This window comes from Oncorhynchus gorbuscha, linkage group LG04 (genome assembly GCF_021184085.1).
Source record: "Oncorhynchus gorbuscha isolate QuinsamMale2020 ecotype Even-year linkage group LG04, OgorEven_v1.0, whole genome shotgun sequence".
NCBI lineage: Eukaryota > Metazoa > Chordata > Actinopteri > Salmoniformes > Salmonidae > Oncorhynchus > Oncorhynchus gorbuscha.
This window is the reverse complement of record NC_060176.1, coordinates 38,149,000-38,176,991: the sequence shown is the minus strand read 5'-3', so window position 1 is coordinate 38,176,991 and position 27,992 is coordinate 38,149,000. Positions and strand designations below refer to the sequence as shown.

The following is a 27,992-nucleotide window of genomic DNA, read 5'->3' as shown; positions in this document are numbered from 1 at the left end:
GTGGCGCTCTACACGAGGAGTGACCTCGTAAATGCCTACTTAGACAACACACATCAGGTGCAGTTATAGGGAAAACGGCTATTTAACGTACACGTGATTCATTTAGTACATGTTTTAACCACAACGGTGTGATAAAATCACCCCCAAAAAATATAAATTTAGTTTTGTGAATTTTAGATTTTGGTCAGGCGCGTTGGCGGCCATCTCACATATATTGGGGTCTTAACAGACGTAGGCGCTGTTTTGTTATGTACAGCAATTCAAATCGATTGTTTATCTAACGTTTGTTTACAATTTTACTAGCTAGCCATCATATGGCTTCCACTTTACTATCACCGATGGTAGATTATTACAATGATGAAGAAGAACTTGATAGTGTGGACGAGGACGATGATCGAAGCTTCAGAGGAATAGACTCGGAAGAAGGTAACGTTAGCTAAACTAGCTAGGTTCACTGACTCGTTTAGTTAGCTTTAGCTGGCTAACGCGTTACACATGTTTTATTTTCTAAGGAACATTAATTCACGTTGGATTTAAAAAAAAATATATTAACTTTTTAATATTTTTATAAACTCATTCCCATTGAACTGTAAAGGCAGTACGTTTGAGCTGACGATAGCGTGAGCAACGATGTAACGATAGCTACAGTACCGTAGTTAACTAACTAGCTAACCACACATTATGGAATATAGCTTTATTTGTACAATTTTACGTCTTTTGATACAGTTGAACATTTTATTTTTGAGACTTCGATTTTGGGGGTTGGTCTATTTTCGAAGTGTAGTTAAGACACTTTCCAATAATAGTAACAACTCTGTTAAATTATCCCAATGAACTTCACAGAGATTCGACATTAGGCGCGGAATTAAACAAGGATGCCCAGCTTTTATATTTTGGGGTCACACAAGTTATGGCAAAATATCAATATGTATAGTTTTAGGGGTATTCAGATACAAGATAAAGAGAGAATATTCACAATTTGTTGACACTACATTTTAAATAAAAAAATAACATATTGAAGTCAGGAAAGCTATTGAATGTATTAATGCCTTCTCACGTGTATCTGGTTTATCCCTGAATATTAGAACATGCGATTTATTTGCGTTGAAAAAATGTGACCTTAAACTCATTATGTAATATCCTTGTAAAAGATGTGATCATATATCTTCGTATTAAAGTTAGCAACGATCAGAAAGAAAGGGACAACTTAAATGTTTCTCGTATTGTAGAGAAAATTGTAAAGAGATTTAACTGCTGGTTATTAAGATAGCTTTCTTTATCTGGACGTGTACTTTTGTCAATCTGAAGGTCTATCAAGGTTGGTGTTTACCTCCCTTGCCTTGGATGTTCCTCTAACTAAAATGGCTGATACTAAATTATTTTACTTCATATGGTGGACTAAACCTCATTATTTAAGAAAAACGGTAATATGTAGAACCCAAAGTGAGGGAGGGTTGAATGCTCTGGATTTTAAAACCTATAATATAATCTAAGTTTAAATGGATACAAAACTATTTAAGAAATAAGGATTGCATTTGGAATATAGTCCCAAATGTAATATTCCAAAAGATTGGTGGTCTAGAATTCTTGCTCAAATGCAACTTTGATGTGGTTAGATCTCTTAAGTTTGCTAACTTTCATAAACAAGTACTTCTAACTTGGAACCTCATGTACAAACACAATTTCCCCCCACATAGATATACAATCTGGAATAATAGACATAAGATACAAAAACAAGTCTTTGTTTTTCCATAACTGGTTTGACAACAGCATTATCTGGGTTAAACAATGATTGAATAATGATGGACAACTATATGATTATCCAGAATTTATGAGAACACACAAATCCAGAGGAGTGTCAAATAGTTGTTAGAGCTGTCCCTAAAGGTGCTATTCTTCTTTTATGAGAATATAACAGTACTCCAAGTGCTACTGTTGAGGATTTTGTAGCCTCTGTACGACTATAATGAATTGACATTTTAAACTATACATGTAATAACGTGTATAAAAGATAACTGTCAAATGTTACTATTCCCTCTGCTAGAATATACTAGAATGTAACCCTAGGACAAGTGAACTTGAACAGAGTCTTGTTGTTTTCTGGGAAATACTGTATCTAAAAAGGTGAAAGAAATATCATAAACTAATTCAAAGAATCTACCCTGTAAAAACCTTTATTATACAGTTTCAAAATAACTATTGATAACGTGTATTTTGTGGTTGTAGCCCAGAGACTCTTGACCATTTATTTTGGGATTGTTCTTATGTCAGAAGATTTTGGGTTGAGTTAAAATATTTTATTTTAAAAGAAACTAGCTACTATTAATGTTCATTTGAAAGACTCTTATATTGTTTTAATTTGATCCAAATGATATGGACCCTGATTTAACTTTAATTGGTATTTTGTGTATTTTTCATGGCAGACAATTTATCCATGAAATGAAGTGGGTGGAGAACAAACCCCTTTACACATTTGTCTAAGAAAATTTCAAAATTACATTTAAATTCTATCAGTAAGTGTAAAAACCAAAAAGCAATTGGTATCAAACCTTTTTGACAAATTGAAAATGTATCACCATCACATCCTGGCCATAGAGGCTTTTATTCTCTATCATGGTTAGGGTGGGCATTGTAGTTTCTTTATTTCGATGTTGGTGTGGTTCCCAATCAGAGGCAGCTGTCTATCGTTGTCTCTGATTGGGGATCATATAGAAGTTGTCCTTTTTCGTTTGGGTTTTGCGGGTAGTTATTTTCTGTTTAGTGTCTGCACCTGACAGGACTGTTTCTACTCTTGGTTATTTTGTTTGAGTATTTTGAGTAATACATTTATCATGAACACTTACCTTGGTTCGTGCCTTCTGACAAGAGACATGACAATCTCGATATGTAACACTGTTAGGTTTATGGTTGTTTGTATATTTCTGTGATTGTATTTGTTTTGTTACTTAATAGAAAAAAATACAAAACAAAAAAAGACTGGCCAGTTTAATCAACAACAACACAGTAGCTCTTTTCAGTGAGTCTGCTCAGCTCACCAAAAAGAGCCGGCTCCCTAACGGCTCTTTAAAAAAACATGTTTTGTATTTTTTTCCAAGTCAAAACAGTTTGCGATAGTTTGACTATAATTGATGTTAAAACAATTCTAATTAAATTATTAAATTTACATTTACATTTAAGTCATTTAGCAGACGCTCTTATCCAGAGCGACTTACAAATTGGTGCATTCACCTTATGCCATCCAGTGGAACAGCCACTTTACAATAGTGCATCTAAATATTTTAAGGGGGGTGAGAAGGATTACTTTATCCTATCCTAAGTATTCCTTAAAGAGGTGGGGTTTCAGGTGTCTCCGGAAGGTGGTGATTGACTCCGCTGTCCTGGCGTCGTGAGGGAGTTTGTTCCACCATTGGGGAGCCAGAGCAGCGAACAGTTTTGACTGGGCTGAGCGGGAACTGTACTTCCTCAGTGGTAGGGAGACGAGCAGGCCAGAGGTGGATGAACGCAGTGCCCTTATTTGGGTGTAGGGCCTGATCAGAGCCTGGAGGTACTGAGGTGCCGTTCCCCTCACAGCTCCGTAGGCAAGCACCATGGTCTTGTAGCGGATGCGAGCTTCAACTGGAAGCCAGTGGAGAGAGCGGAGGAGCGGGGTGACGTGAGAGAACTTGGGAAGGTTGAACACTAGACGGGCTGCGGCGTTCTGGATGAGTTGTAGGGGTTTAATGGCACAGGCAGGGAGCCCAGCCAACAGCGAGTTGCAGTAATCCAGACGGGAGATGACAAGTGCCTGGATTAGGACCTGCGCTGCTTCCTGTGTGAGGCAGGGTCGTAATCTGCGGATGTTGTAGAGCATGAACCTACAGGAACGGGCCACCGCCTTGATGTTAGTTGAGAACGACAGGGTGTTGTCCAGGATCACGCCAAGGTTCTTAGTGCTCTGGGAGGAGGACACAATGGAGTTGTCAACCGTGATGGCGAGATCATGGAACGGGCAGTCCTTCCCGGGAGGAAGAGCAGCTCCATCTTGCCGAAGTTCAGCTTGAGGTGGTGATCAGTCATCCACACTGATATGTCTGCCAGACATGCAGAGATGCGATTCGCCACCTGGTCATCAGAAGGGGAAAGGAGAAGATTAATTGTGTGTCGTCTGCATAGCAATGATAGGAGAGACCATGTGAGGTTATGACAGAGCCAAGTGACTTGGTGTATAGCGAGAATAGGAGAGGGCCTAGAACAGAGCCCTGGGGGACACCAGTGGTGAGAGCGCGTGGTGAGGAGACAGATTCTCGCCACGCCACCTGGTAGGAGCGACCTGTCAGGTAGGACGCAATCCAAGCGTGGGCCGCGCCAGAGATGCCCAACTCGGAGAGAGTGGAGAGGAGGATCTGATGGTTCACAGTATCGAAGGCAGCCGATAGGTCTAGAAGGATGAGCGCAGAGGAGAGAGAGTTAGCTTTAGCGGTGCGGAGCGCCTCCGTGATACAGAGAAGAGCAGTCTCAGTTGAATGACTAGTCTTGAAACCTGACTGATTTGGATCAAGAAGGTCATTCTGAGAGAGATAGCGGGAGAGCTGACCAAGGACGGCACGTTCAAGAGTTTTGGAGAGAAAAGAAAGAAGGGATACTGGTCTGTAGTTGTTAACATCGGAGGGATCGAGTGTAGGTTTTTTCAGAAGGGTGCAACTCTCGCTCTCTTGAAGACGGAAGGGACGTAGCCAGCGGTCAGGGATAAGTTGATGAGCGAGGTGAGGTAAGGGAGAAGGTCTCCGGAAATGGTCTGGAGAAGAGAGGAGGGGATAGGGTCGAGCGGGCAGGTTGTTGGGCGGCCGGCCGTCACAAGACGCAAGATTTCATCTGGAGAGAGAGGGGAGAAAGAGGTCAGAGCACAGGGTAGGGCAGTGTGAGCAGAACCAGCAGTGTCGTTTGACTTAGCAAACGAGGATCGGATGTCGTCGACCTTCTTTTCAAAATGGTTGACGAAGTCATCTGCAGAGAGGAGGAGGGGGAGGGGGAGGAGGATTCAGGAGGGAGGAGAAGGTGGCAAAGAGCTTCCTAGGGTTAGAGGCAGATGCTTGAAATTTAGAGTGGTAGAAAGTGGTTTTAGCAGCAGAGACAGAGGAGGAAAATGTAGAGAGGAGGGAGCGAAAGGATGCCAGGTCCGCAGGGAGGCGAGTTTTCCTCCATTTCCGCTCGGCTGCCCGGAGCCCTGTTCTGTTAGCTCGCAATGAGTCGTCAAGCCACGGAGCGGGAGGGGAGGACCGAGCCGGCCTGGAAGATAGGGGACATAGAGAGTCAAAGGATGCAGAAAGGGAGGAGAGGAGGGTTGAGGAGGCAGAATCAGGAGATAGGTTGGAGAAGGTTTGAGCAGAGGGAAGAGATGATAGGATGGAAGAGGAGAGTAGCGGGGGGAGAGAGAGCGAAGGTTGGGACGGCGCGATACCATCCGAGTAGGGGCAGTGTGGGAAGTGTTGGATGAGAGCGAGAGGGAAAAGGATACAAGGTAGTGGTCGGAGACTTGGAGGGGAGTTGCAATGAGGTTAGTGGAAGAACAGCATCTAGTAAAGATGAGGTCGAGCGTATTGCCTGCCTTGTGAGTAGGGGGAAGGTGAGAGGGTGAGGTCAAAAGAGGAGAGGAGTGGAAAGAAGGAGGCAGAGAGGAATGAGTCAAAGGTAGACGTGGGGAGGTTAAAGTCGCCCAGAACTGTGAGAGGTGAGCCGTCCTCAGGAAAGGAGCTTATCAATGCATCAAGCTCATTGATGAACTCTCCGAGGGGACCTGGAGGGCGATAAATGATAAGGATGTTAAGCTTGAAAGGGCTGGTAACTGTGACAGCATGAAATTCAAAGGAGGCGATAGACAGATGGGTAAGGGGAGAAAGAGAGAATGACCACTTGGGAGAGATAAGGATCCCGATGCCACCACCCCGCTGACCAGAAGCTCTCGGGGTGTGCGAGAACACGTGGGCGGACGAAGAGAGAGCAGTAGGAGTAGCAGTGTTATCTGTGGTGATCCATGTTTCTGTCAGTGCCAAGAAGTCGAGGGACTGGAGGGAGGCATAGGCTGAGATGAACTCTGCCTTGTTGGCCGCAGATCGGCAGTTCCAGAGGCTACCGGAGACCTGGAACTCCACGTGGGTCGTGTGCGCTGGGACCACCAGATTAGGGTGTCAGCGGCCACGCGGTGTGGAGCGTTTGTATGGTCTGTGCAGAGAGGAGAGAACAGGGATAGACAGACACATAGTTGACAGGCTACAGAAGAGGCTACGCTAATGCAAGGAGATTGGAATGACAAGTGGACTACACGTCTCGAATGTTCAGAAAGTTAAGCTTACGTAGCAAGAATCTTATTGACTAAAATGATTAAAATGATACAGTACTGCTGAAGTAGGCTAGCTGGCAGTGGCTGCGTTGTTGACTTTGTAGGCTAGCTGGCAGTGGCTGCGTTGTTGACACTACACTAATCAAGTCGTTCCGTTGAGTGTAATAGTTTCTACAGTGCTGCTATTCGGGGGCTAGCTGGCTAGCTAGCAGTGTTGATTACGTTACGTTGCGTTAAAAGAACGACAATAGCTGGCTAGCTAACCTAGAAAATCGCTCTAGACTACACAATTATCTTTGATACACAGACGGCTATGTAGCTAGCTATGTAGCTAGCTACGATCAAACAAATCTGAAAAAAAATGAAAAATGTGATACTACCTGTGGAGCGAAGCGGAATGCGACCGGGTTGTTGAGTGCGGAAGTTCTATTCAGTAGACGTTGGCTAGCTGTTGGCTAGCTAGCAGAGTCTCCTACGTTAAGGACGACAAATAGCTGGCTAGCTAACCTCGGTAAATTAAGATAATCACTCTAAGACTACACGCTCTAAACTACACAATTATCTTGGATACGAAGACAGCAAAGACAACTATGTAGCTAGCTAACACTACACTAATCAAGTCGTTCAGTTGAGTGTAATAGTTTCTACAGTGCTGCTATTCGGTAGACGGTGGACGTTTGCTAGCTGGCTAGCTGCTGGGCAGATAGCAGTGTAGACTACGTTAGGACGACGAAATACGAAGTTGCAATAGAAGTGCTGACTGTTTCACTTTGTTGTCCTCTTTCTTTTCCTTTTTCTTCTGTCCTTCTTTTATCCTTATTTTGTCTTCCTTTCTTCTGTTAACTAGATATTTTTGTTGTTATTCTTTGTAAGCTAGCTAGCTTCTTACAGGAGAGTCCCTAGCAACTGCTTAGCAACAAGTAAACAATTCTGCTAGCAATTCAACTAGCTAAGATAACTGTACAATTTTATGAAAAATAGTTAATTTTTCAAAAGCCCGTCTTTTTTGGTTTGTTCCTGGTTTTGTCTTCTATTGAGTCTTGCAGTTCATGTAAATGAACTAAATGAAATTATATTCTACCTTCTATTTAAAAATGCATTGGTTTATGAAAAAGAATGCTACTAAACATTTGCATTTAAAGTATAACTTTTAATGTATATAAAAAGTGCATAGAAATCTAACCATTCAAAACAAATACAATCTGAACAACATAATAGAATATTGCACCATATTAAAGAGAAATTAATAAATGTGCATAACTGCAGCAACCCACTTAAAACATTAAACTAGTCCCTCTTATCTCTTCTTTAGTGCCATGTTATAACCAGCAGCACACAGCAATGCTGACCATATTTTGCTTTTATGAGAGATTTGCATTCAGAAATGCAAGCTGCCTCACTTGAGGGGCTGATGCGGTGTCTTCTCAGTAATTATTTGTCCCGTTTTCGAGAAGACCATCTCAGATGGAACAGATGTGGCCACTATGCAGTCTCCCTGTCATGACTTTCATAAGCCGTGGGTAGATGGAGGCTTTGTTCTTCCACCAGCTCAGAGGATCTGCAGATCTTTGTAGGATGGGCTCCTCCAAATCGGACCTCCATTATGGCATCTGCTGAGGGATTCCTTCGTGCTGCATCCCCAGTTTCTCTCTCGTCAAACAGCATCCAAACAGCAGACATTTGTGGCACTACTGCTGGTGCTTCTGCTCCATCTGATTACTCTTCTTCCTGGTGCCTGAGCCTGCTGGGGCTGTCCCTCCCTGCTGCTGAGGTTATTCTTTGAAGAGCCGTATCAATCGCTCTGGCATCACTGAAGGCTAACTTCTTAAACCTGGGGTCAAGTGCAGCGGTTTCTGATAGCACGTGATTATATTCCATTCTGTGGAACTTTCTGTCCATTGATGAAAATAGGGTGTCCATCAACTCTGTCGCATGTCCTGTGGTTACATTTGCTTCTGTCTAGTGGCTGGGTGTGATTCGCTGCAGACACAGGAATATAATTTGAGGCTGTCACATAGCTGAAAAAAGAACAGTAACTTATTAGTTCATGTTTTGTCTACTGATACTACATTGTCATCTACTGCTCATACATATAATACTGGATTAAATAATGATGTAGTAATAAGTGCTTACTGTACCTCTCCACAGTGACCTGCTCAAATGGTTCCTGGACTCTGCACACCTCCTCCACCACCTCCCATTCCTCTTGGGTCAGAGCATCGACAGGTGCATTGACAATGGCCAGAGTAGAGATGATGGCATCCTTTGACTCAAGAAACCGCTTAAACATATAAAATGTTGAATTCCACCTTGTAGTGCAGTCTTGTTTAGGCCTTAGCTCAGCTATCCCCATCCGGCGTTGTGTAGATATGAGTTTTTCAGCACCTACTGTGCTCCTTTGGAAGTATTCCACAGCTGCTTACACTTTGTCCACAGTGGGCTTCATCACCTTCAGAACATCTCTTACAATCAGGTTGATTGTGTGGTCAAGAGATGGATGGTGGGTCCATTTGAACATTTATGGCTTTGGTTATGTTTGCTGCATTGTCGCTAACACAACAGACGACTTTTCAATCTACTTGCCATTCTCTGGCCACTCAACAGTTCCTCTGCCAAGTTATCTGAGGTGTCTGTCGCTGAACTCAAAGCAGTCCACAAGACAGCTAGACATCGAGAAATCTTCATTGAAGTGACATGTAACCAACATGTAAGAACTGGTTACCCTTGATGTCCAGCAGTCAGGCAAACTGCAGTAGCTTTTTGGACTCTTTCCCGCACTGAAGCCACAGTTGTGGAATAAGTGATTTTGAAAGGGTTTCCTGCTTAGAAATGATAGCAATAGTCTAAATCCAATGTTCACAATTCCAAAACCGCGGTCCTCCACGATCGAAAATGGTTGGAAATTGGTGGCAATCATTTTAGCCAATGCAATATCAATTTGGCCGTGTTTTGCTACAGACTTTGGCATAAACAGGTCCATAGAAGACTGTGTTGCTGTGGGTTGCGGAGTAGGCCTACTTAACTGAGTGGATACATCTCCACGTGTGGAGGTACTGGCTCCAACACTATCACTAGCAGGCTCGCTAGTTTCTCGAAGCTTCGCTAAAGCTAGCTTCACAGTTCACAGTAGGTTGTGCGTAGAACTGGCTTTATGAGATTTTGTTTCGGCAAATTCTACACCGTGCTCTAACATTGTCTACATTATTAAAATGCATCCAAATGCTACTGTGCTTCTGACTAATTTTCCAGCTGTTGTTTTTCCAGCTGTCCTTCCTCTCTCCTCTGCTGCTAAGTGTGTGACTGAGTGAGTTGGCTCGGCCCTCCCTCACGCATATTTGGTCATTGGTTGACACTGTGTCTGATTTGACCGGAACAGGTGAGGTTGTTAGTCTGAGCAGAGGGTCAGAACGAATTTGTGTGCGCTTGAGCATTTAGCTTATTATTCGTTTATTTCGTATTTTGAATTAGTTAATTATATTAATTAAAATATTTTGATTATTCATATCTTCATTTGTTTATGTGTATAAATAGATTAGGCTCTTCTGATATGCGAACCGGCTCTAGATCCGACTCGTTCGCGAACGACCCATCACTACACCACAGGCTTCTGATTCGTGTACAGTTCCCGCTCAGCCCAGTCAAAACTGTTCGCTGCTCTGGCTCCCCAATGGTGGAACAAACTCCCTCACGACGCCAGGACAGCGGAGTCAATCACCACCTTCCGGAGACACCTGAAACCCCACCTCTTTAAGGAATACCTAGGATAGGATAAAGTAATCCTTCTCACCCCCCCCCTTAAAATATTTAGATGCACTATTGTAAAGTGGCTGTTCCACTGGATGTCATAAGGTGAATGCACCAATTTGTAAGTCGCTCTGGATAAGAGCGTCTGCTAAATGACTTAAATGTAAATGTTAAAAATATTAGTAGAAAAGTTAGGAACAAGTCAGGGCAGGCAGTAATTCTCAGTAACGTTAGAACATTGACATGTGACAAGAAAATGGCTTTACCACCTATGATTTAATTGATTGGCCTGTTCTGACACATTCTTGGTGTGAAATATATGAAACGTGTTTTATTTTTGTAATTATCCTTGCATGTCGATGAAGGTGGTTGGATAGTTAGATTTTGAGGTCCGGCCAAACTCATTCAAAAATTCAGCAATGACGCTAGCCAACAATGTTAACTGACTTTGATGGATAGTTGTTTTGTCAAAGGTAAGGTATCCATTTTTAAACTGTCTAGCTAGCGTAATTTTTGTCGACTAGTAGCTATCTAGCTAACGTTCAAGTACAATCAGCTGACAAGTAACCGGCAAAACCTTTGCGCTGGCAAGCTCAGTAGCTTGGCAACCAACGTTTGCTAGTTGACTAACGAGTCAGGGTGGCTAGGTAGGTAATGTCACGCAACGTTCTGCAAAACACAGGTCAAGCTCACGAGATTGAATCTAAAGAAACTCGCTTAATTAGCTAGCTAACCAAGTCTTCCGAGTGAGTCGTTGCTAAGCTAGTTAACGTTAGCTTGCCACATCACACCACACGCCTGGAACTTGGCTCCATCAGCTACGCAATAGCAACTGTGCTAGCAAGTCAACATGCGGCAAACGTTCGGCGCTCAAGGTAAACAGTTCGTCATTGAGAATTAGTTGGATGATCAAATGAGAAACGGCCAATTACTCGATTCGGTAGCTTTCTGCCGTGGTACATTTCTTTCTGCGACGTTTCAGCGAGAAGTTGTTGATACAAACGAGCCAGGTTGTTCGCGGAATGTCTAGCGTGCTAGTTTACCACTTTGCTTGTGACCGTAGTAGCCTGCTAAGTCAGTTAGGTAGCGAACTACCTAGTTTATCTTATGACATAAACTAACTTAGCTACTACCCAAGCTATATTTGAATGTATCAGTGGGGGGGAACCTGTGCCCTTTTATCAGCCTCCGCACCTCGTTTTTCTGTGTTTTGGTATGCGTTTATGTAAGTTTAAACAAATGGCTGGTATCCGAGTCATGGGTGACGCAAATAATGTTAACTTTACTGTGTGCATATGTTTTTATTAGTCTAACGTTACTACGATTTCCGGTCTCTTTATGGAGGACCGCATGTCCTAAAAGTATTCATATCATTGATTTGGGAATGTGATTGACCAACGTGTTCTGAAAATGTCTTGGCATGCCATATGATATTGCCTAATTTGGTACTTTAGGTTTAAGGTTATAGCTAGTATACTTTATAGCTAGTATACTTTAATAACTGACATCAGGCTTTTTTGCCCTTTTTCAGACACTGAAGACGCCAGTGAAACTGACCTAGCGAAACACAACGAGGATGACTATGTGGAAATTAAAGAACAGTGAGTTTTCCCCAAAATGCATGGTTACGCTGGATAGATTAATCAGGGCTCTCCAACCCTGTTACTGGAGCGCTAGGTCCTTCACTCCAACTCTAATGTAGAGCACTTGACTCTAATAATTTGCTTGTTAATAAGCTGAATCAGGTTAGTTACAACTGGGGTAGGAGTGAAAACCTACAGGAGGGTAGCTGTACAGGAACAGGGTTGGAGAGCCCTGGAATAGATGACAACATGGACCAAATGGGATGTTCATAATGTAGCCTCATCTTGAAGGACTAAATGTACAGATACAGTAGTTGGTTGTGATAATCATGTTTGTTTTGTTGCAGGATGTACAAAGACAAGTTGGTATCATTGAAAAGGCAGTTGACGCAACTCCAAGAAGGTAATGTCACTTTTTCTAATTATCCTCACTGCAGTTATTTTATTGTTTTTGAAATGTAACTAGGCCAGTCCGTTAAGAATAAGTTCTTATTTACAATGACGCCCTACCCCCATCCAAATCTGGAAGACACTGGGCCGATTGGGAGTCCCATAGAGCGGCACACAATCACGTCCGGTTGTGATATTGAACCAGGGTCTGTAGTGACGCCTCTACCACTGAGATACAGTGCCTTAGACCGCTGCCTCTCTCGGGAGCCCTTTAATTTATGAATTCAACCTACTCCGTGGCCCTGTGGTTAGTGTCCGTCCTGAGATTGGGAGTTTGGGTCCTAGCTGAGTCATAACCAAGACTGTAAAAATGGGACCCGATGCATCTCGGAGATAGATTGGCGGTAAATCCCTGTGATAGACTAGTATCCTGTCCATGGGGTATATTTGTACATAAAGCTGCCTCACGCTACAGAAATAGGCTCCTGCTCCTATGAGCTGTTCTGTCTCGCGCAAGCTAAGGCATGTGCAAGGCTACTTTATTTATGAATTTGGCCTATCCTATACTCTATTAATCATCCTCACTGTAATAACAATCTATTTGATATGCAATGTCATAAATCCCTCAACATGCTGAAGTAGTAGCTTCACAGACCTTTATCATTTGACACAACTGTTACGATGACACTTCAGTGGTAGTGTTGTTCCTTGCAAAAATTGGTTGAACGTTGGACGTTACATGCTGTTTTCTCATCTCTGCAGGAACACTTCAGGAGTACCAGAAGAGAATGAAGAAGCTGGACCAGCAATATAAAGAGAGACTTCGCAATGCTGGTAAGATCTCTGTGCACTGTTTTTGAACTAGATGGGTGTTGTAGTCGTTTTCCACGTGTAGAGTCCATATTCTTTATAATTTGATCTTGAAACTCACCCAAGGATGTGCAGGTTTTGTGACAAGTCAATGTGACATATAGGGAGTAACTAATGTTTCAGTTAACATGAGCGTTACCGTTGTGTTGTCTGTTTCCTACAGATCTCTTCCTCCAACTCGAGGTCAGACATGTTTGATATTATTACTTGACATTGTAATTCCATTGGATAATTAGCCTGCCATGATGTCCTTTTGACACAGTGAACATCCCTGGACCTCTCCTCCTCTCTTTTTCTGTCTATCACAGACAGAACAGGTGGAAAGGAACCACATCAAAGAGAAAAAAGCGGCGGTGAAGGAGTTTGATGATAAGAAGGTTGAGCTGAAGGAAAATTTAATTTCTGAGCTGGAGGAGAAGAAGAAGATGATAGAGAATGAGAAATTAACAATGGAGTTGACCGGCGGTAAGGAGAATCACTGAAAAAGATAACAGAGAAATCTCCCCCTCCTCATGTGGGGATTAAAAAGAATGAGAGAAAGAGAAAAAATTTGAGGAAAGAAGACTATGTAGGCTAATTTATTTATGTTCATGCAGTGGAAGTGTTTTAGAGATGAGAGGGAGAGCTTTTAAGCCAATCTCAGATCTCACAGCCTTGGTATTAACATGGGTGCCAGTTAAAATGGCCTAGTCTTAGATGCATTGTGTTCTCTTACTCAAAATGTGCATATTTCATTCTAATCACTCAGCTGATGATCTTGTTACTGTGCAGTAATGTTATTAAAACCTGTAAGGTCATGTAACTTTACGTAATGAAAATACTTTACATATATTATAGTTATCAATATACTGATATACATTTAATCTGTTTTAGTTATTTCTTTGAGTGTCAGCTGCAGTGAGCTCATGGTTTGTTTCCCTTTAGATTCTATGGAGGTGAAAACCATCATGACCCGGAAGTTGAGGAGGAGACCCAACGATCCAGTCCCCATTCCAGACAAAAGAAGGAAACCTGCACCTGATATCCTTTACAACTCTCTGCTTGTTTATATAAGGTTTGACCCGAGCTATGCGCTGTGCAGAATCCATCTGTCTTCAATAACAATCTTGTCTTTACTTATTCTTTAGTTACAGTACATTTCCCATTTCTAATTTGCACAGCTGTTATAACAGATGTTATTTAAAGAAATATTATTTGGAGTATCTGGGTACAAATTATGATATGAGTTGTCCTTAACTAGACACACCTCAGTTAAACTATTTGCTAACAGACGAACAGATAATGGAAGATCTGCGAACACTGAACAAGCAGCTGAAGTCCCCCAAGCATCCAGGTTTTACTACTCTTATGATTGTTTCAGTTAGTCTGAAGACCTATTCAGATAAAATGAGAGTACATCAAGTTATTAAAGGATTTTAGCTCAGAAAATATTATTTTAATTTTAGATACCATTGTTTAATATAAAAACCTGTCCAGGCCGTGTTAGTAAGTTAACTATTTACATTGAAATGAATAGATGGATTTGTGTTCTCATGCCATGTTTTCTCCCCCAGTGTCTCCGTCTTCTCCAGACCATATGCCCACCACTCCAGTAGAGGCCCCTTCACAGCGCTATGAAGCCCGCATCGAAGAAGGAAAGCTCTACTATGACAAGAGATGGTACATACAGTGCATTCGGAAAGTATTCAGACTCCTTGACTTTTCCACTTTTTGTTACGTTATAGCCGTATTAAAATGGCTTAAATTGTCCCCCCCCCCAATCTACACACAATACCCCATAATAACAAAGCAAAAACAGATCTCTCCAGAGATGTTCGATCGGGTTTAAGTTTGCGCTCTGGTTCGGCCACTCAAGGACATTCAGAGACTTGTCCAGAAGCCCACTCCTGTGTTGTCTTGGCTGTGTGCTTAAGGTTGTTGTCCTGTTGAAAGGTGAACCTTCGCCCCAGGCTGAGGTCCTGAGCACTCTGGAGCAGGTTTTCATCAAGGATCTCCCTGCTCCGTTCATCTTTCCCTCGATCCTGACTAGTCTCCCAGTCCCTGCTGCTGAAAAACATCACTACTGCATGATGCTGTCACCACCATTTTTCACCGTAGGGATGGTGTCAGGTGACGCTTGGCATTAAGGCCAAAGAGTTAAGTCTTGGTTTCATCAGACCAGACAATCTTCGTTCTCATGGTCTGAGAGGCCTTTAGGTGACTTTTGGCAAACTAAGCGGCTGTCATTTGCCTTTTCACTGAGGAGTGGCTTCCATCTGGCCGGATTAGTGGAGTGCTGCGGAGATGTTGTCCTTCTGGAAGGTTCTCCCATCTCCACAGAGAGTGACTCTGGAGCTCTGTCAGTGACCATCGTGTTCTTGGTCACGTCCCTGACCAAGGACGTTTTCCTCCAATTGCTCAGTTTGGATGGGCTGCCAGCTCTAGCAAGAGCCTTGGTGGTCCCAAATTTCTTCCATTTATGAAATGATGGAGGCCACTGTGTTCTTGAGGACCTTCATTGCCGCAGAAATGTTTTGGTACCCTTCCACAGATCTGTGCCTTGACACAATCCTGTCTCGGCGCTCTAAGTACAATTCCTTCAACCTCATGGCTTGGTCTTTGCTCTGACATGCACTGTAAACTGGGACAATATGTAGACCGGCATGTGTATTTCCAAATCATGTCCAATCATTTGAATTTACCACAGGTGGACTCCAATCAAGTTGTAGAAACATCTCAAAGATAATCAATGGAAACAGGATGCACCTGAGCTCAATTTTGAGGCTCATGGCAAAGGGTCTGAATAGTGAAGGTATTAAAAAAAAAAAGTGTATATATATTTAATACATTTGCTGAAATACACTGCTCAAAAAAATAAAGGGAACACTAAAATAACACATCCTAGATCTGAATGAATGATATTCTTATTAAATACTTTTTTCTTTACATAGTTGAATGTGCTGACAACAAAATCACACAAATTATCAATGGAAATCAAATTTATCAAACCATGGAGTTCTGGATTTGGAGTCGCACTCAAAATTAAAGTGGAAAACCACACTACAGGCTGATCTAACTTTGATATAATTTTCTTAAAACAAGTCCAAATGAGACTCAGTAGTGTGTGTGGCCTCCACGTGCCTGTATGCCCTCCCTACAACGCCTGGGCATGCTCCTAATGAGGTGGCGGATGGTCTCCTGGGGGATCTCCTCCCAGACCTGGACAGTCTATGGTGCAACGTGGTGTTGGTGGATGGAGCGAGACATGATGTCCCAGATGTGCTCAATTGGATTCAGGTCTGGGGAATGGCCGGGCCAGTCCATAGCATCAATGCCTTCCTCTTGCAGGAACTACTGACACACTCCAGCCACATGAGGTCTAGCATTGTCTTGCATTAGGAGGAACCCAGGGCCAACCGCACCAGCATATGGTCTCACAAGGGGTCTGAGGATCTCATCTCGGTACCTAATGGCAGTCCGGCTACCTCTGGCGAGCACATGGAGAGCTGTGCGGCCCCCCAAAGAAATGCCACCCCACACCATGACTGACCCACTGCCAAACCGGTCATGCTGGAGGATGTTGCAGGCAGCAGAATGTTCTCCACGGCGTCTCCAGACTCTGTCACGTCTGTCACATGTAAGCAGGTTCACACTGAGCACATCTGTGAAGAGCACAGGGCGCCAGTGGCGAATTTGCCAATCTTGGTGATCTCTGGCAAATGCCAAGCGCCCTGCACGGTGTTGGGCTGTAAGCACAACCCCCACCTGTGGACATCGGGCCCTCATATCACCCTCATGGAGTGGGTGTCTGTTTCTGACCGTTTGAGCAGACACATGCACATTTGTGGCCTGCTGGAGGTCATTTTGCAGGGCTCTGGCAGTGTTCCTCCTGCTCCTCCTTGCACAAAGTCTGAGGTAGCGGTCCTGCTGCTGGGTTGTTGCCCTCCTACGGCCTCCTCCACGTCTCCTGATGTACTGGCCTGTCTCCTGGTAGCGGCTCCAGACACAGCAAACCTTCTTGCCACAGCTCGCATTGATGTGCCATCCTGGATGAGCTGCACTACCTGAACCACTTGTGTGGGTTGTAGACTCCGTCTCATGCTACCACTAGAGTGAAAGCACCGCCAGCATTCAAAAGTGACCAAAACATCAGCCAGGAAGCATAGGAACTGAGAAGTGGGTGGTCTGTGGTCACCACCTGCAGAACCACTCCTTTATTGGGGCTGTCTTGCTAATTGCCTATAATTTGTCTATTCCATTTGCACAACAGCATGTGAAATTGATTGTCAATCAGTGTTGCTTCCTAAGTGGACAGTTTGATTTCACAGTAGTGTGATTGACTTGGAGTTACATTGTGTTGTTTAAGTGTTCCCTTTATTTTTTTGAGCAGTATATAATAAAACATGTTTTGTCTTTGTCATTATGGGGTGTTGTGTGTAGATTTGAGGGAATTAAATGTCTTCAATCAATTTTAGAATAAGGCTGTAACGTCAGAACATTTGGGGAATTTGAAGTGCTCAGAATATTTTCTGAATGCACGGTACATGCATACTTTAAAACTTCGATTAATAGCCCAGTAGTTTCTGCACTTACTAAACACACCAGCGGTTATTGGAGACGTGTGGCTAAAATAGAAGCCCATCTTTCCTTAATGCACACAGCTTTTGCTTAATACATTTTTGAAAACTCAATACTACCACACTGTTTGTGACAGTATAGACATTTGTAATGACAAATCCATCAAAAGTCAGACTTGGCTGCCAATCATGCACCCCTGATTTTCGAGCTTCAGCACCACTCTCACGCCTTGAATCTCATGTAATTGCAGTGAAATGTTTTTTATTTTTTTTAATAGGTAAGTCGGTTAAGAACAAATTATTATTTACAATAACTTCCTAGGAACAATGGGTTAACTGCCTTGTTCAGGGGCAGAACGACAGATTTTTACCTTGTCAGCTCGGTGATTCGATCCAGCAACCTTTCGGTAACTGACTGGTCCAACAATCTATCCACTAGGCTACCTGCCACCCCTTTTTAAAAGGGACCGGTGGCTATCCGAGGCTGCTTTTAATTTAAGTTTAATGTAATTGCATGCGAAGCTTGTTCAATCACAATGGCCTTTGTTTATTTTCACTTTAATTTGTTTTATTACACTTTTTTTTAAATGCAGAATAAAAAGGGGATTTTCATTTAGGTTGATAAAGTCAAACTTAGGTCCACTGTGGTCCTTTTTATTCACACTTTTTTTTTTTTTAAATCCCCAAAAATGGGGCGAAACATGTGACCTACTAAACTGTTTATTATTATAGAATATTGAGTTTTTAATCCATGATGCAGTTGACTTATTAGCCACTAGATGGCCACACACCCGTATAAATACTATACAACAAGAATTGTAGCCTTTACTGGCTGTATTTCTGGCATGTCTGCAAAGGTTTTAGTGAACTTACCTACAAAATACTATCTGCCCTCTGGTCAGTAGAGAAAGGTTATCTGCTACCATGGATTTACATTCCACTATCATGAAGCATGAACATGGCATTGGCCATTCTGACAGAAAGGACTGAATGTTGGCTTTACTTGGATAATCTGTCCTCTCAGGCCCTTTGGGTAGAGATGGAGAGTCTAGTGCTCTCTGCATAGGACATCAAACGTCAATGAATAATTCCTTTTGAAGAGTGGAAATTTGAAATGTGTTCCTTTTCCATGACTTTCATGTAGCCTCTAAATTTTGAAATGAGGAGGGGCTCAGGTGATGGACCACTAAGTAGTGCTTGCTGCTATCAGTCTCACTCTGTTGTTAACCGTGAAACTATATGGCTTTGGTGAGGATACTGGATATACCACGTCCATGGGGAAATGTACTATCTACATCTCCTTTCAAAGTGATTACTGTCTGTTTAGTCTGTTCCACCTGCTTCTGCTCTTACCTCAGGATGACTCTCCCCAGACAGATATATGATAATCCAAGATTACCTGGCTGGCTGTCATACAGGACAAGCAGATTCTGTTAGATTACCTTTTAAAATTACATTAAATAGATAATGTGTGTGCAGTACCAGTCAAAAGTTTGGACACACCTACTCATTCCAGGGTTTCTTTATTTTTTACTATTTTCTACATTGTAGAATAATAGTGATGACATCAAAACTATCAAATAACACATGGAATAAAGTAGTAACCAAGAAAGTGTTAAACAAATCAAAATATATTTGAGATTCTTCAAAGTAGCCACCGTTTGCCTTGACGGCTTTGCAACACGCTTGGAATTCTCAACCAACTTCATGAGATAGTCTCCTAGAATGCATTTCATTCAACAGGTGTGCCTCAAGTTAATTTGTGGAATTTGTTTACCTAGTGTGTTTGAGCCAATCAATTGTATTGTGACAGCCCTGTTTGGTAAAAGACCAAGTCCATATTTGGGCAAGAACAGCTTAAATAAGCAAAATGAAACGACAGTCCGTTACTTTAAGCATGGTCAGTCAATCTGGAAGATTTCAACTTAAAGTTTCTTCAAGTGTAGTCGCAAAAACCAAGCGCTATGATAAACTGGCTCTCGTGAGGAGCACCACAGGAAAGGAAGACCCAGCGTTAACTCGTCTTCAGCGGATATGTTCATTAGTTACCAGCCTCAGAAATTGCAGCTCAAATAAGTGTCAGAGTTCAATTAACAGACAACTCAACATCAACTGTTCAATGGAGACTGCATAAATCAGGCCTTCGTGGTTGAGTTGCTGCAAAGAAACCACTACTAAAGGTCACCAATAAGAAGAGACTTGCTTGGGCCAAGAAACACGAGCAATGGACGTTAGACTGATGGAAAGCTGTCCTTTTGGTCTGAGTCCAAATTTGACTTTTTTGGTTCCAACTACTGTGTCTTTGTGAGAAGCAGAGTAGGTGAACGGATGATCTCCACATGTGTGGTTCCCACCATGAAGAATGGCGGTGGTCTGATGGTGCTTTGCTGGTGACACTGTCTGATTTATTTAACCAGCATGGCTACCACAGCATTCTGTAGCTATACGCCATCCCATCTGGTTTGTGCTTAGTCCCACTATCATTTGTTTTTCAACAGGACAATGACCCAACACCCCTCCAGACTGTGTAAGGAATATTTGACCAAGGAGTGATGGAGGGCAGCATCAGATGACGTGGCCTCCACAATCACCCGACCTCAACCCAATTGAGATGAGTAGGACCACAGAGTGGTGGAAAAGCAGCCAACAAGCTCTCAGCATATGTGGGTACTCCTTCAAGACTGTTGGAAAAGCATTTCAGGTGAAGCTGATTGTGAGAATGCCAAGAATGTGCAAAGCTGTCATCAAGGCAAAGGGTGGCTACTTTGAAGAATATTAAACAAATCAAAATATATTTTATATTTAACACTTTTCTGGTTACTACATGATTCCATATGTTTTGATGACATCACTACTATTCTATAATGTAGAAAATAGTAATAATAAAGGAAAAACCCTTGAATGAGTAGGTGTCCAAACGTTTGTCTGGTACTGTATGACATTCTTACCTGAATGGACTGATCCCTGCTCTTACCCCCTCACTCAATGTCAGTCGATTAAACATTAGAGGAACTACATTTAAATATTTTGCCTTTTTAATTTAAATGTCCGTTTTTTTAAGGACACTGCTTAGAAATGTCTGAAATGGCCACTGAAAACAAGGTAAGATAATGATCATACTTTCTTTTCCAGCATGAAGTGTTTAATTGCTACAGTTTTTTTTTGGCTCATGTAGTTTTGTTCTTGTCTTGACCCTGTCAGGTACCATAAGGGCCAAGCCATCTACCTGGAGTCAAAGGAGAATACCAAGATCAGCTGTGTCATCAGCTCTGTGGGAACAAACGAGGTGGGTGTCAGACCCTTATAGCACAAATATCTTAGACCAGGCTACCGGCTGTCTTTAGTCCTTGCATACTACACTGAACAAAAAATATAAACGCAACATTTAAAGTGTTAGTCCCATCTTTTATGAGATGAAATAAAAGATCTCAGAAATGATCAATACTCACTAAAAGCTTATTTCTCTCAAATTTGGTTTACGTCTCTGTTGGTGAGAATTTGTCCTTTTCCAAGATAATCCATCCACATGACAGGTGTGGCATATCAATAAGTTTATTAAACAGCACAATCATTACAGATGCACCTTTTGCTGGGGACAATGAAAAGCCCCTCTAAAATGTCACAGAACACAATGCCACAGATGTCTCAAGTTTTGAGGGTGTGTGCTATTGTCATGCTGACTTGAGGAATGTCCACCAGTTGTTGCCAGATAATGTAATGTTAATTTCTCTACCATAATCTGCCTCCAATGTCATTTTAGAAGGTTTGGTAGTATGTCCAACCAGCCTCACAACCGTAGACCATGTGTAACCACATTAGAGCAGGACCTCCACATTGGGCTTCTTCACCTGCGATCAGCCATCCGGACAGTTGATAGAACTGGGCTTACAAAACCAAATCATTTCTGCACGAACCGTCTCAGTGAAGCTCATCTGTGTATTCGTTGTCCTCACCAGGGTCTTGACCTAAAAGACTTCAGTGGGCAAATGCTCACCTTCGATGGCCACTTCGATGGCTGGGGAAGTGTGCTCTTCACAATGAATCCCGGTTCAACTGTACCGGGCAGGTGGCAGACAGCTTGTATGGCGTTGTGTGGGTGAGAGGTTTCCTGATGTCAACAACGTGAACAGTGTGCCCATGGTTATGGTATGTCCAGGCATAAGCTACAGACAATGAACAGAATAGCATTTTATCAATGGCAATTAAATGCACAGAGATACTGTGACGAGATCCTGAGGCCCATGTCGTGCCATTCATCCTCCGCCATCACCTCATGTTTCAGCATAAAATGTAAGGCCCGATGTCGTAAGCGTCTGTACACAATTCCTGGAAGCTGAAAATGTCCCAGTTCTTCCATGGCCTGTATACATGTCACCCATGTTTGGGATGCTCTGGATCGATGTACGACAGCGTGTTCCAGTTACCGCCAATATCCAGCAACTAAGCACAGCCATTGAAGAGGAGCGGGACAACATTCCACAGGCCTCGATCAACAGCCTGATCAACTCCATTTGAAGTAGATGTTGCATGAGGCAAGAGTTGGTCACACCAGATTCTGACTGGTTTTTGGCCCTACATTTAAGGTATCTGTGACCCACATGCATATCTGTATTCCCAGTCATGAAATCCATAGGTCAGGGTGTAATTGATAGAAATGGACAGATTTTTCCTCATGAACTGTAACACAGTATAATCTGTGAAATTGTTGCATTTTTATTTTTGTTCAGTGTAGTTCAAGTTCAAACTGATCTGATGCCAGGCTACACAGCTACAGTTATGCGTTTTAGGCGTATGTCTTCTACAGTTTTGGAATCTTAGACTGCATGATTTAAAATGCGGTGGAATGTTAGGAATTGTGTGACATTTAGATTTTTGCTGCTTTTTCATCCACTGAACTTGTGATTTTCCCCTACAGATGCTCTTTCTTATTGCATGGCGAGGTAATGAGTAATTTGTTCTGTTTCCCCCTCACAGATCTGGGTGAGGAAGACCACTGACAGCACAAAGATGAGGATCTACCTGGGACAACTGCAGAGAGGAGCGTTTGTCATCCGACGGCGGTCGGCGGCATAGAACACATGCCCCTTCCTTCTGTTTCTCCATCCATCTCTATAGCATCTCCCTCATTCTCTCTTTTTGTAAGTAAATTATGTGGCTTCCCTCATGTTGATCCCCTGCCCTACTGTGTGCCTGAGGAAGTTTCCTCAATGACTTCCTGATGTTTCAACTAGGGATGCACTGATATAACATTTTTGCCCAATATTGATATTTTCCTTGCCAAATAAAACGATACCCGATATTTAACACTTTTGCGGCCTTTTAAGCATTCTAGTGCAGTTAAATAGTTAACACGCAAACGGGCGCAGCGGTCTATCTCAGTGCAAGAGGTGTCACTACAGTCCCTGGTTCAAATCCAGGCTGTATCACATCTGGCCATGATTGGGAGTCCCATAGGGCCCAGTGTCTTCTGGGTTTGGCCGGGGTAGGGCGTCATTGTAAATAAGAATTTGTTCTTTAACCGACTTGCCTAGTTAAAAGTTACACACACCAAAATAAAGCAAAGCAGTGCAACAAAAACAACAGTTACACATAAATGTACAGTCAATAACACAGTAGAAAATCAATGTACAGTGTGTGCATATGTAGAAGAGTCAGGCGAGGAGGTAAGGCAATAAATAGGCCATAGAGGTGAAATATTTACAATTTAGCATTAACACTGGAGTGATAGATGTGCAGATGATGAATGTGCAAGTAGAGATACTGGTGGTGCAAGAGGGTAAGTAATAATATGGGGATGCTGTAGTTGGGTGTGCTATTTACAGATTGGCTGTGTACAGGTACAGTGATCGGTAAGCTGCTCTGACAGCTGATGCTTAAATTTAGAGAGGGAGCTATAAGGCTTCAGTCATTTCCTTTGTTGCAATTCGTTCCTGTCATTGGCAGCAGTGAACTGGAAGGAAAGGTGGCAAAAGGAAATGTTGGCTTTGGGGATGACCAGTGCAATATACCTGCTGGAGCACGTGCTACGGGTGGGTGTTGCTATGGTGACCAGTGAGCTGAGGTAAGGTGGGGCTTTACCTAGCAAAGACTTATAGATGACCTGGAGCCAGTGGATTTGGTGATGAATATGTAGCGAGGGCCAGCCAATGAGCATACAAGTCGCAGTGGTGGTGACAAAACGGATGGCACTATGATCGACTACATCTAGTTTGCTGAGTAGTGTTGGAGGCTATTTTGTAAATGACAGCGCCGAAGTCAAGGATCGGTATTATAGTTTTACAAGGGTATGTTTGGCGACATGAGTGAAGGCGGCTTTGTTGCGAAATAGGAAGCCGATTCTAGATTTAATTTTGGATTGAAGATACATAATGTGAGTCTGGAAGGAGAGTTCACACTAACCAGACGCTTAGGTATTTGTAGTTGTCAACATATTCTAAGTCAGAACCGTCCAGAATAGTGAATCTAGTCAGGCGGGAGGGTGCGGGCAGACATCGTTTAAAGAGCATGCACTTATTTTTACTAGCATTTTAAAAGCAGTTGGAAGCCACGGAAGAATGTTGTATGGCGTTGAAGCTCTGGAGTTTTGTAAGCACAACGTCTCAAGAAGGGTTGGATGTATACAGAATGGTGTATAGGTGGATCAGAGAATCACCAGCAAGAAGAGCGATAACGTTGATATATACAGAGAAGAGTCGGCCCGAGAATTGAACCCTGTGGCACCCCCATAGACTGCCAGAGGTCCGGACACCAGGCCCTCCGATTTGACACAATGAACTCTATCTGAGAAGTAGTTGGTGAACCAGGCGAGGCAGTCATTTGAGAAGCCAATGCTATTGGCTCTGCCGATACGAATGCGGTGATTGACAGAGTCGAAAGCCTTGGCCAGGTTGTAGACGGCTGCACAGTACTGACTTTTATCGGTGGAGGTTATATCGTTTAAGACCTTCATCGTGGTTAAGGTGCTTGGGCAAGTTGCTGCAGGGAGTGCTGAGATGTTGGCCAGGGTAGGGGTAGCCAGTTGGAAAGCATGGCCAGCTGTAGAAAAGTGCTTATTGAATTTCTCGATTATCTTAGATTTATCGACTGTGACAGTGTTTCCTATCCTCAGTTCAGTGGGCAGCTGGGAGCAGGCACTCTTATTCTCCATGCACTTTAGTGTCCCAAAACTTTTTGGAATTAGTGCTATCCTTAGCTTTCCTAACTGACTGAGTATATTGGTTCCTGACCTGATTTATTATAATATTTTTTTTCACCTTTATTTAACCAGGTAGGCTAGTTGAACAGGTTCTCATTTGCAACTGCGACCTATTCAACGCTAATGCAGAACGCCACAGGATGTTTTTGTACTGGTCAAGGGCAGTGAAGTCTGAAGTGAACCAAGAGCTATGTCTGTTCTTAGTTGTACATTTTTTTGGAATGGGGCATGCTTATTTAAGATGATGAGGAAATCACTTTTGAAGAGCAACCAGGCATCCTCTAATGACAGGATGAGGTCAATATTCTTCCAGAATACCCGGGCCAAGTCGATTAGAAAGGCATGCTCACTGAAGTGTTTAAGGGAGTGTTTGACAGTGTTGCGGGGTGGTCGTTTAACAGCGGACCCATTACGCACGCAGGCAATGAGGCAGTTATCGCTGAGATCCTGGTTGAAGACAGCAAATGTCTATTTAGAGGGCGAGTTGGTCAGGATGATATCTAAGAGTGTGCCCATGGTTACGGATTTAGGGTTGTACCTGGTAGGTTCCTTGATAATTTGTGTGAGATTGAGGGCAACTATCTCAGATTGTAGGACAGCCAGGGTGTTAAGCATGTCCCAGTTTAGGTCACCTAACAGTACAAATTCTGAAGATCGATGGGGGTGATCAATTCACATATGGTTTCCAGGGCACAGCTCGGGGCTGAATCGGGTCTATAACGAGCGGCAACGGTGAAAGACTTGTTTCTGGAACGGTGGATTTTTATAAGTAGAAGCTCAATTTGTTTGGGCACAGACCTGGATAGTATGACAGAACTCTGCAGTAGATTGCAACTCCGCCCCCTTTGGCAGTTCTAACTTGTCGGAAAATGTTATAGTTAGGGGTGGAAATTTCAGGATTCTTTGGTGGCCTTCCTAAGCCAGGATTCAGACACGGCTAGGACATCCGGGTTGGCGGAGTGTGCTGAAGTAGTGTTTTTTTTTAGGGGGGAGGCTTCTAATGTTAACATGCGTGAAACCAAGGCTTTTATGGTTACATAAGTCAAAAAATGAGAGCGCCTGGGGGAATGGGAGTGATGCTGGGGGCTGTAAGGGCCTGGATTTACCTCTACATCAACAGAGGAGGATTAGGTAAGTGTACGGCAATAAGAACTGGTCGTCTAGTGCGTTTGGGAACAGAGTAAAAGGAGCAGATTTCTGAGCACGGAAGAACAGATTGTACAGACAAGGGTGTGGTAGGATGTAAGTACAGTGGAGGTAAACCTAAGCGTTGAGTGAGGATAAGAGGTTTTGTCTCTGGAGGCATCATAAGCCAGGTGAGGTCACCGCATGTGTTGGGGGTGGAACAAAATGACTAGATGAGGCATTTTGAGCTGGGCTGGAGGCTCTACAGTGAAATAAGACAATCACTAACCAAAACGGCAGTAGACAATGCATATTGACATTAGGGAGAGTCATGTGTAGCTGAGTGATCATAGGGTCCAGTGAGTAGTTAGGCTGGAGACATGGCGATTCAGACAGCTAGCAGGCCGGGGCAAGCAGATGGGCCTGCGGGGGACATCAACGGAAGAGCCTGTAGAAACCCCCTCGAACGCTGTCGTCGGCAGATCAGTCGTGATGGATCGGCGGTGCTCCGTGTCGGCAGTAAAGTGGTCCAGGCCAATTGGCAAAAGAGGTATTGAAGCCCAGGAATTGGCTGATGGATCTCTTCAGCTAGCCGGGAGATGGTCCTAGCTGGAGGCTAGCTCCAGGCTAACTGGTGCTTGCTTCGGGACAGAGACTGAGGCTGTCCCGACGAGGCTGGCTTATGTCCAAGCTAACTGATTACTAACTAGTTAGCTGGCTAGCTACTGATTTGGAGTTCCAGTTCTAAAGTATAAAAAAATTCAGATCCATACCACATTGGGTGAAGCCGATCTTGGAACAGATGTTTAGTTGTTGGAAGTGTGCGCTTAGTATTTTTCTTCTTTTCTGTGTAGCGCTGTGTTTTTCGTGGTGTCATTACGTCATCTTCCTACATTATATAGGTATACACGTCAGCTTTGAAATCGGTTTTGCACATCGTCGTTAAACTAGACATGGGGCCAATGCCGATGTTGGCATTTTTAGTTAATATCGGTAGATTTCTGATATGCTCACAGATCTATCTTGCATCCCTAGTTGCAACCAATCAGGACCACTGGAAGGGAAGAGCAAGACTGTAACCAAGCATTCTGTCCATTATATTTTTTTTGAACATTTTTAAAATTTCTTTTTAAATTTTTGGCCATCTTCCAGCACAGGTGGAACCATTTTACCTAGAGGTTTTTATTCTATTGTCATGATTCAAGCCCTGTTACAAATAGCCTGTAGGCTTTGTGTAGAGCTGAAAGGAATGGATTGCCCTGGTATAAGACATTTTGTAATAGCTCCACCATGCCTGAGAGACTTCTGAACTATTTCCATTTTGTGTACACTATCCACTCCTCTCAGATCTACACAAGTGCATAGGGGCTCAAAGCTGATGGATAGGACTAACATTTCTTTCTACACTTAACACATTTCTGTAACAGTTTCCTTGCTCTGCCGTTCAGCCGGAATCATGCCATATTTTCTAAGAGCGACATCTGAACTGCACCATCAATACGTGGAGGAGGGGGAAATGGACACAACATTTTCATATTGTCTCTTCATCTGGTAAATTGTCTGTTTATAGTTTTTTTGCTCCTGTTATATTGACCTTTTTATTGCTTATAAAAAAATATATAATGTATTGACTTGACTTAAGGTTTTAATTTGTATCTGTGATATTGACATTAGATGAGTCTAATTCACTCGTGGAATAGCTATTGGACTTGGCTGGGAAGATGAAACCTAACAATTTCTAATTGTACGTTTTGTGCGTTCCATTTATTAAAGATGTTATTGCCTTTGAGTTGACAAATCTACAAACAATAGCCAGTAATGAGAAAGTGAAAAGATTTTTAGAATTTTGAAATTGTGTTTTTTTAAAGAAACACCTTATTTACAAAAGTATTCAGACCCTTTGCTATGAGACCAGAAATTGAGCTCAGGTTCATCCAAGACTACGCAGGAGGGACTTCAAGACACGTCTTTGAATATCCTTGAGTGGCCAAGCCAGAGCCCGGACTTGGACCCGATCGAACATCTCTGGAGAGAGCTGAAAATAGCTGTGCAGCGATGCTCCCCATCCAATTTGACAGAGTATGAGATGATCTTCAGAGAAGAATGGGAGAAACTCCTCATACAGGTGTGGCAAGCTTGTAGTGTCAAACTCGAGGCTGTAATCGCTGCTGAAGTTGCTTCAACAGAGTACTGAGTAAAGGGTCGGAAAACTT

The 27,992-nt window shown here is 42.9% G+C and overlaps 1 protein-coding gene across 8 annotated transcripts; it reads left to right on the top strand.

Moving 5' to 3' along the window:
- The first annotated feature begins 221 nt into the window (after window positions 1–221).
- Window positions 222–27,568, top strand: LOC124034039 (sin3 histone deacetylase corepressor complex component SDS3). Of its 8 annotated transcripts, none has more exons than XM_046346728.1 (13): window positions 222–426; window positions 8,465–8,542; window positions 11,592–11,661; window positions 11,991–12,046; window positions 12,796–12,867; window positions 13,067–13,086; window positions 13,212–13,368; window positions 13,828–13,923; window positions 14,150–14,236; window positions 14,457–14,562; window positions 20,661–20,745; window positions 22,434–22,597; window positions 27,228–27,568. In XM_046346728.1, exons 1-12 carry the CDS (start codon window positions 315–317, stop codon window positions 22,530–22,532), a joined length of 1,038 nt encoding a protein of 345 aa, XP_046202684.1. In that variant the 5' UTR covers window positions 222–314; the 3' UTR covers window positions 22,533–22,597; window positions 27,228–27,568. The 8 variants fall into 8 exon arrangements, with proteins under 8 accessions (XP_046202684.1, XP_046202685.1, XP_046202689.1 ...); XM_046346729.1 differs by having other exon boundaries at window positions 27,207–27,568; XM_046346733.1 differs by lacking the exon at window positions 27,228–27,568 and adding an exon at window positions 19,958–20,122 and having other exon boundaries at window positions 22,434–22,488.
- Window positions 27,569–27,992: the final 424 nt, after the last annotated feature.

Coding starts and splice junctions, on each gene's coding strand:
- LOC124034039 (XM_046346728.1), top strand. CDS start 315: ATGGCTTCCACTTTACTATCACCGATGGTAGATTATTACAATGATGAA. Junction 12,047..12,795: donor GTTGACGCAACTCCAAGAAG/GTAATGTCACTT, acceptor TCATCTCTGCAG/GAACACTTCAGGAGTACCAG. Junction 12,868..13,066: donor AGAGAGACTTCGCAATGCTG/GTAAGATCTCTG, acceptor TGTTTCCTACAG/ATCTCTTCCTCCAACTCGAG.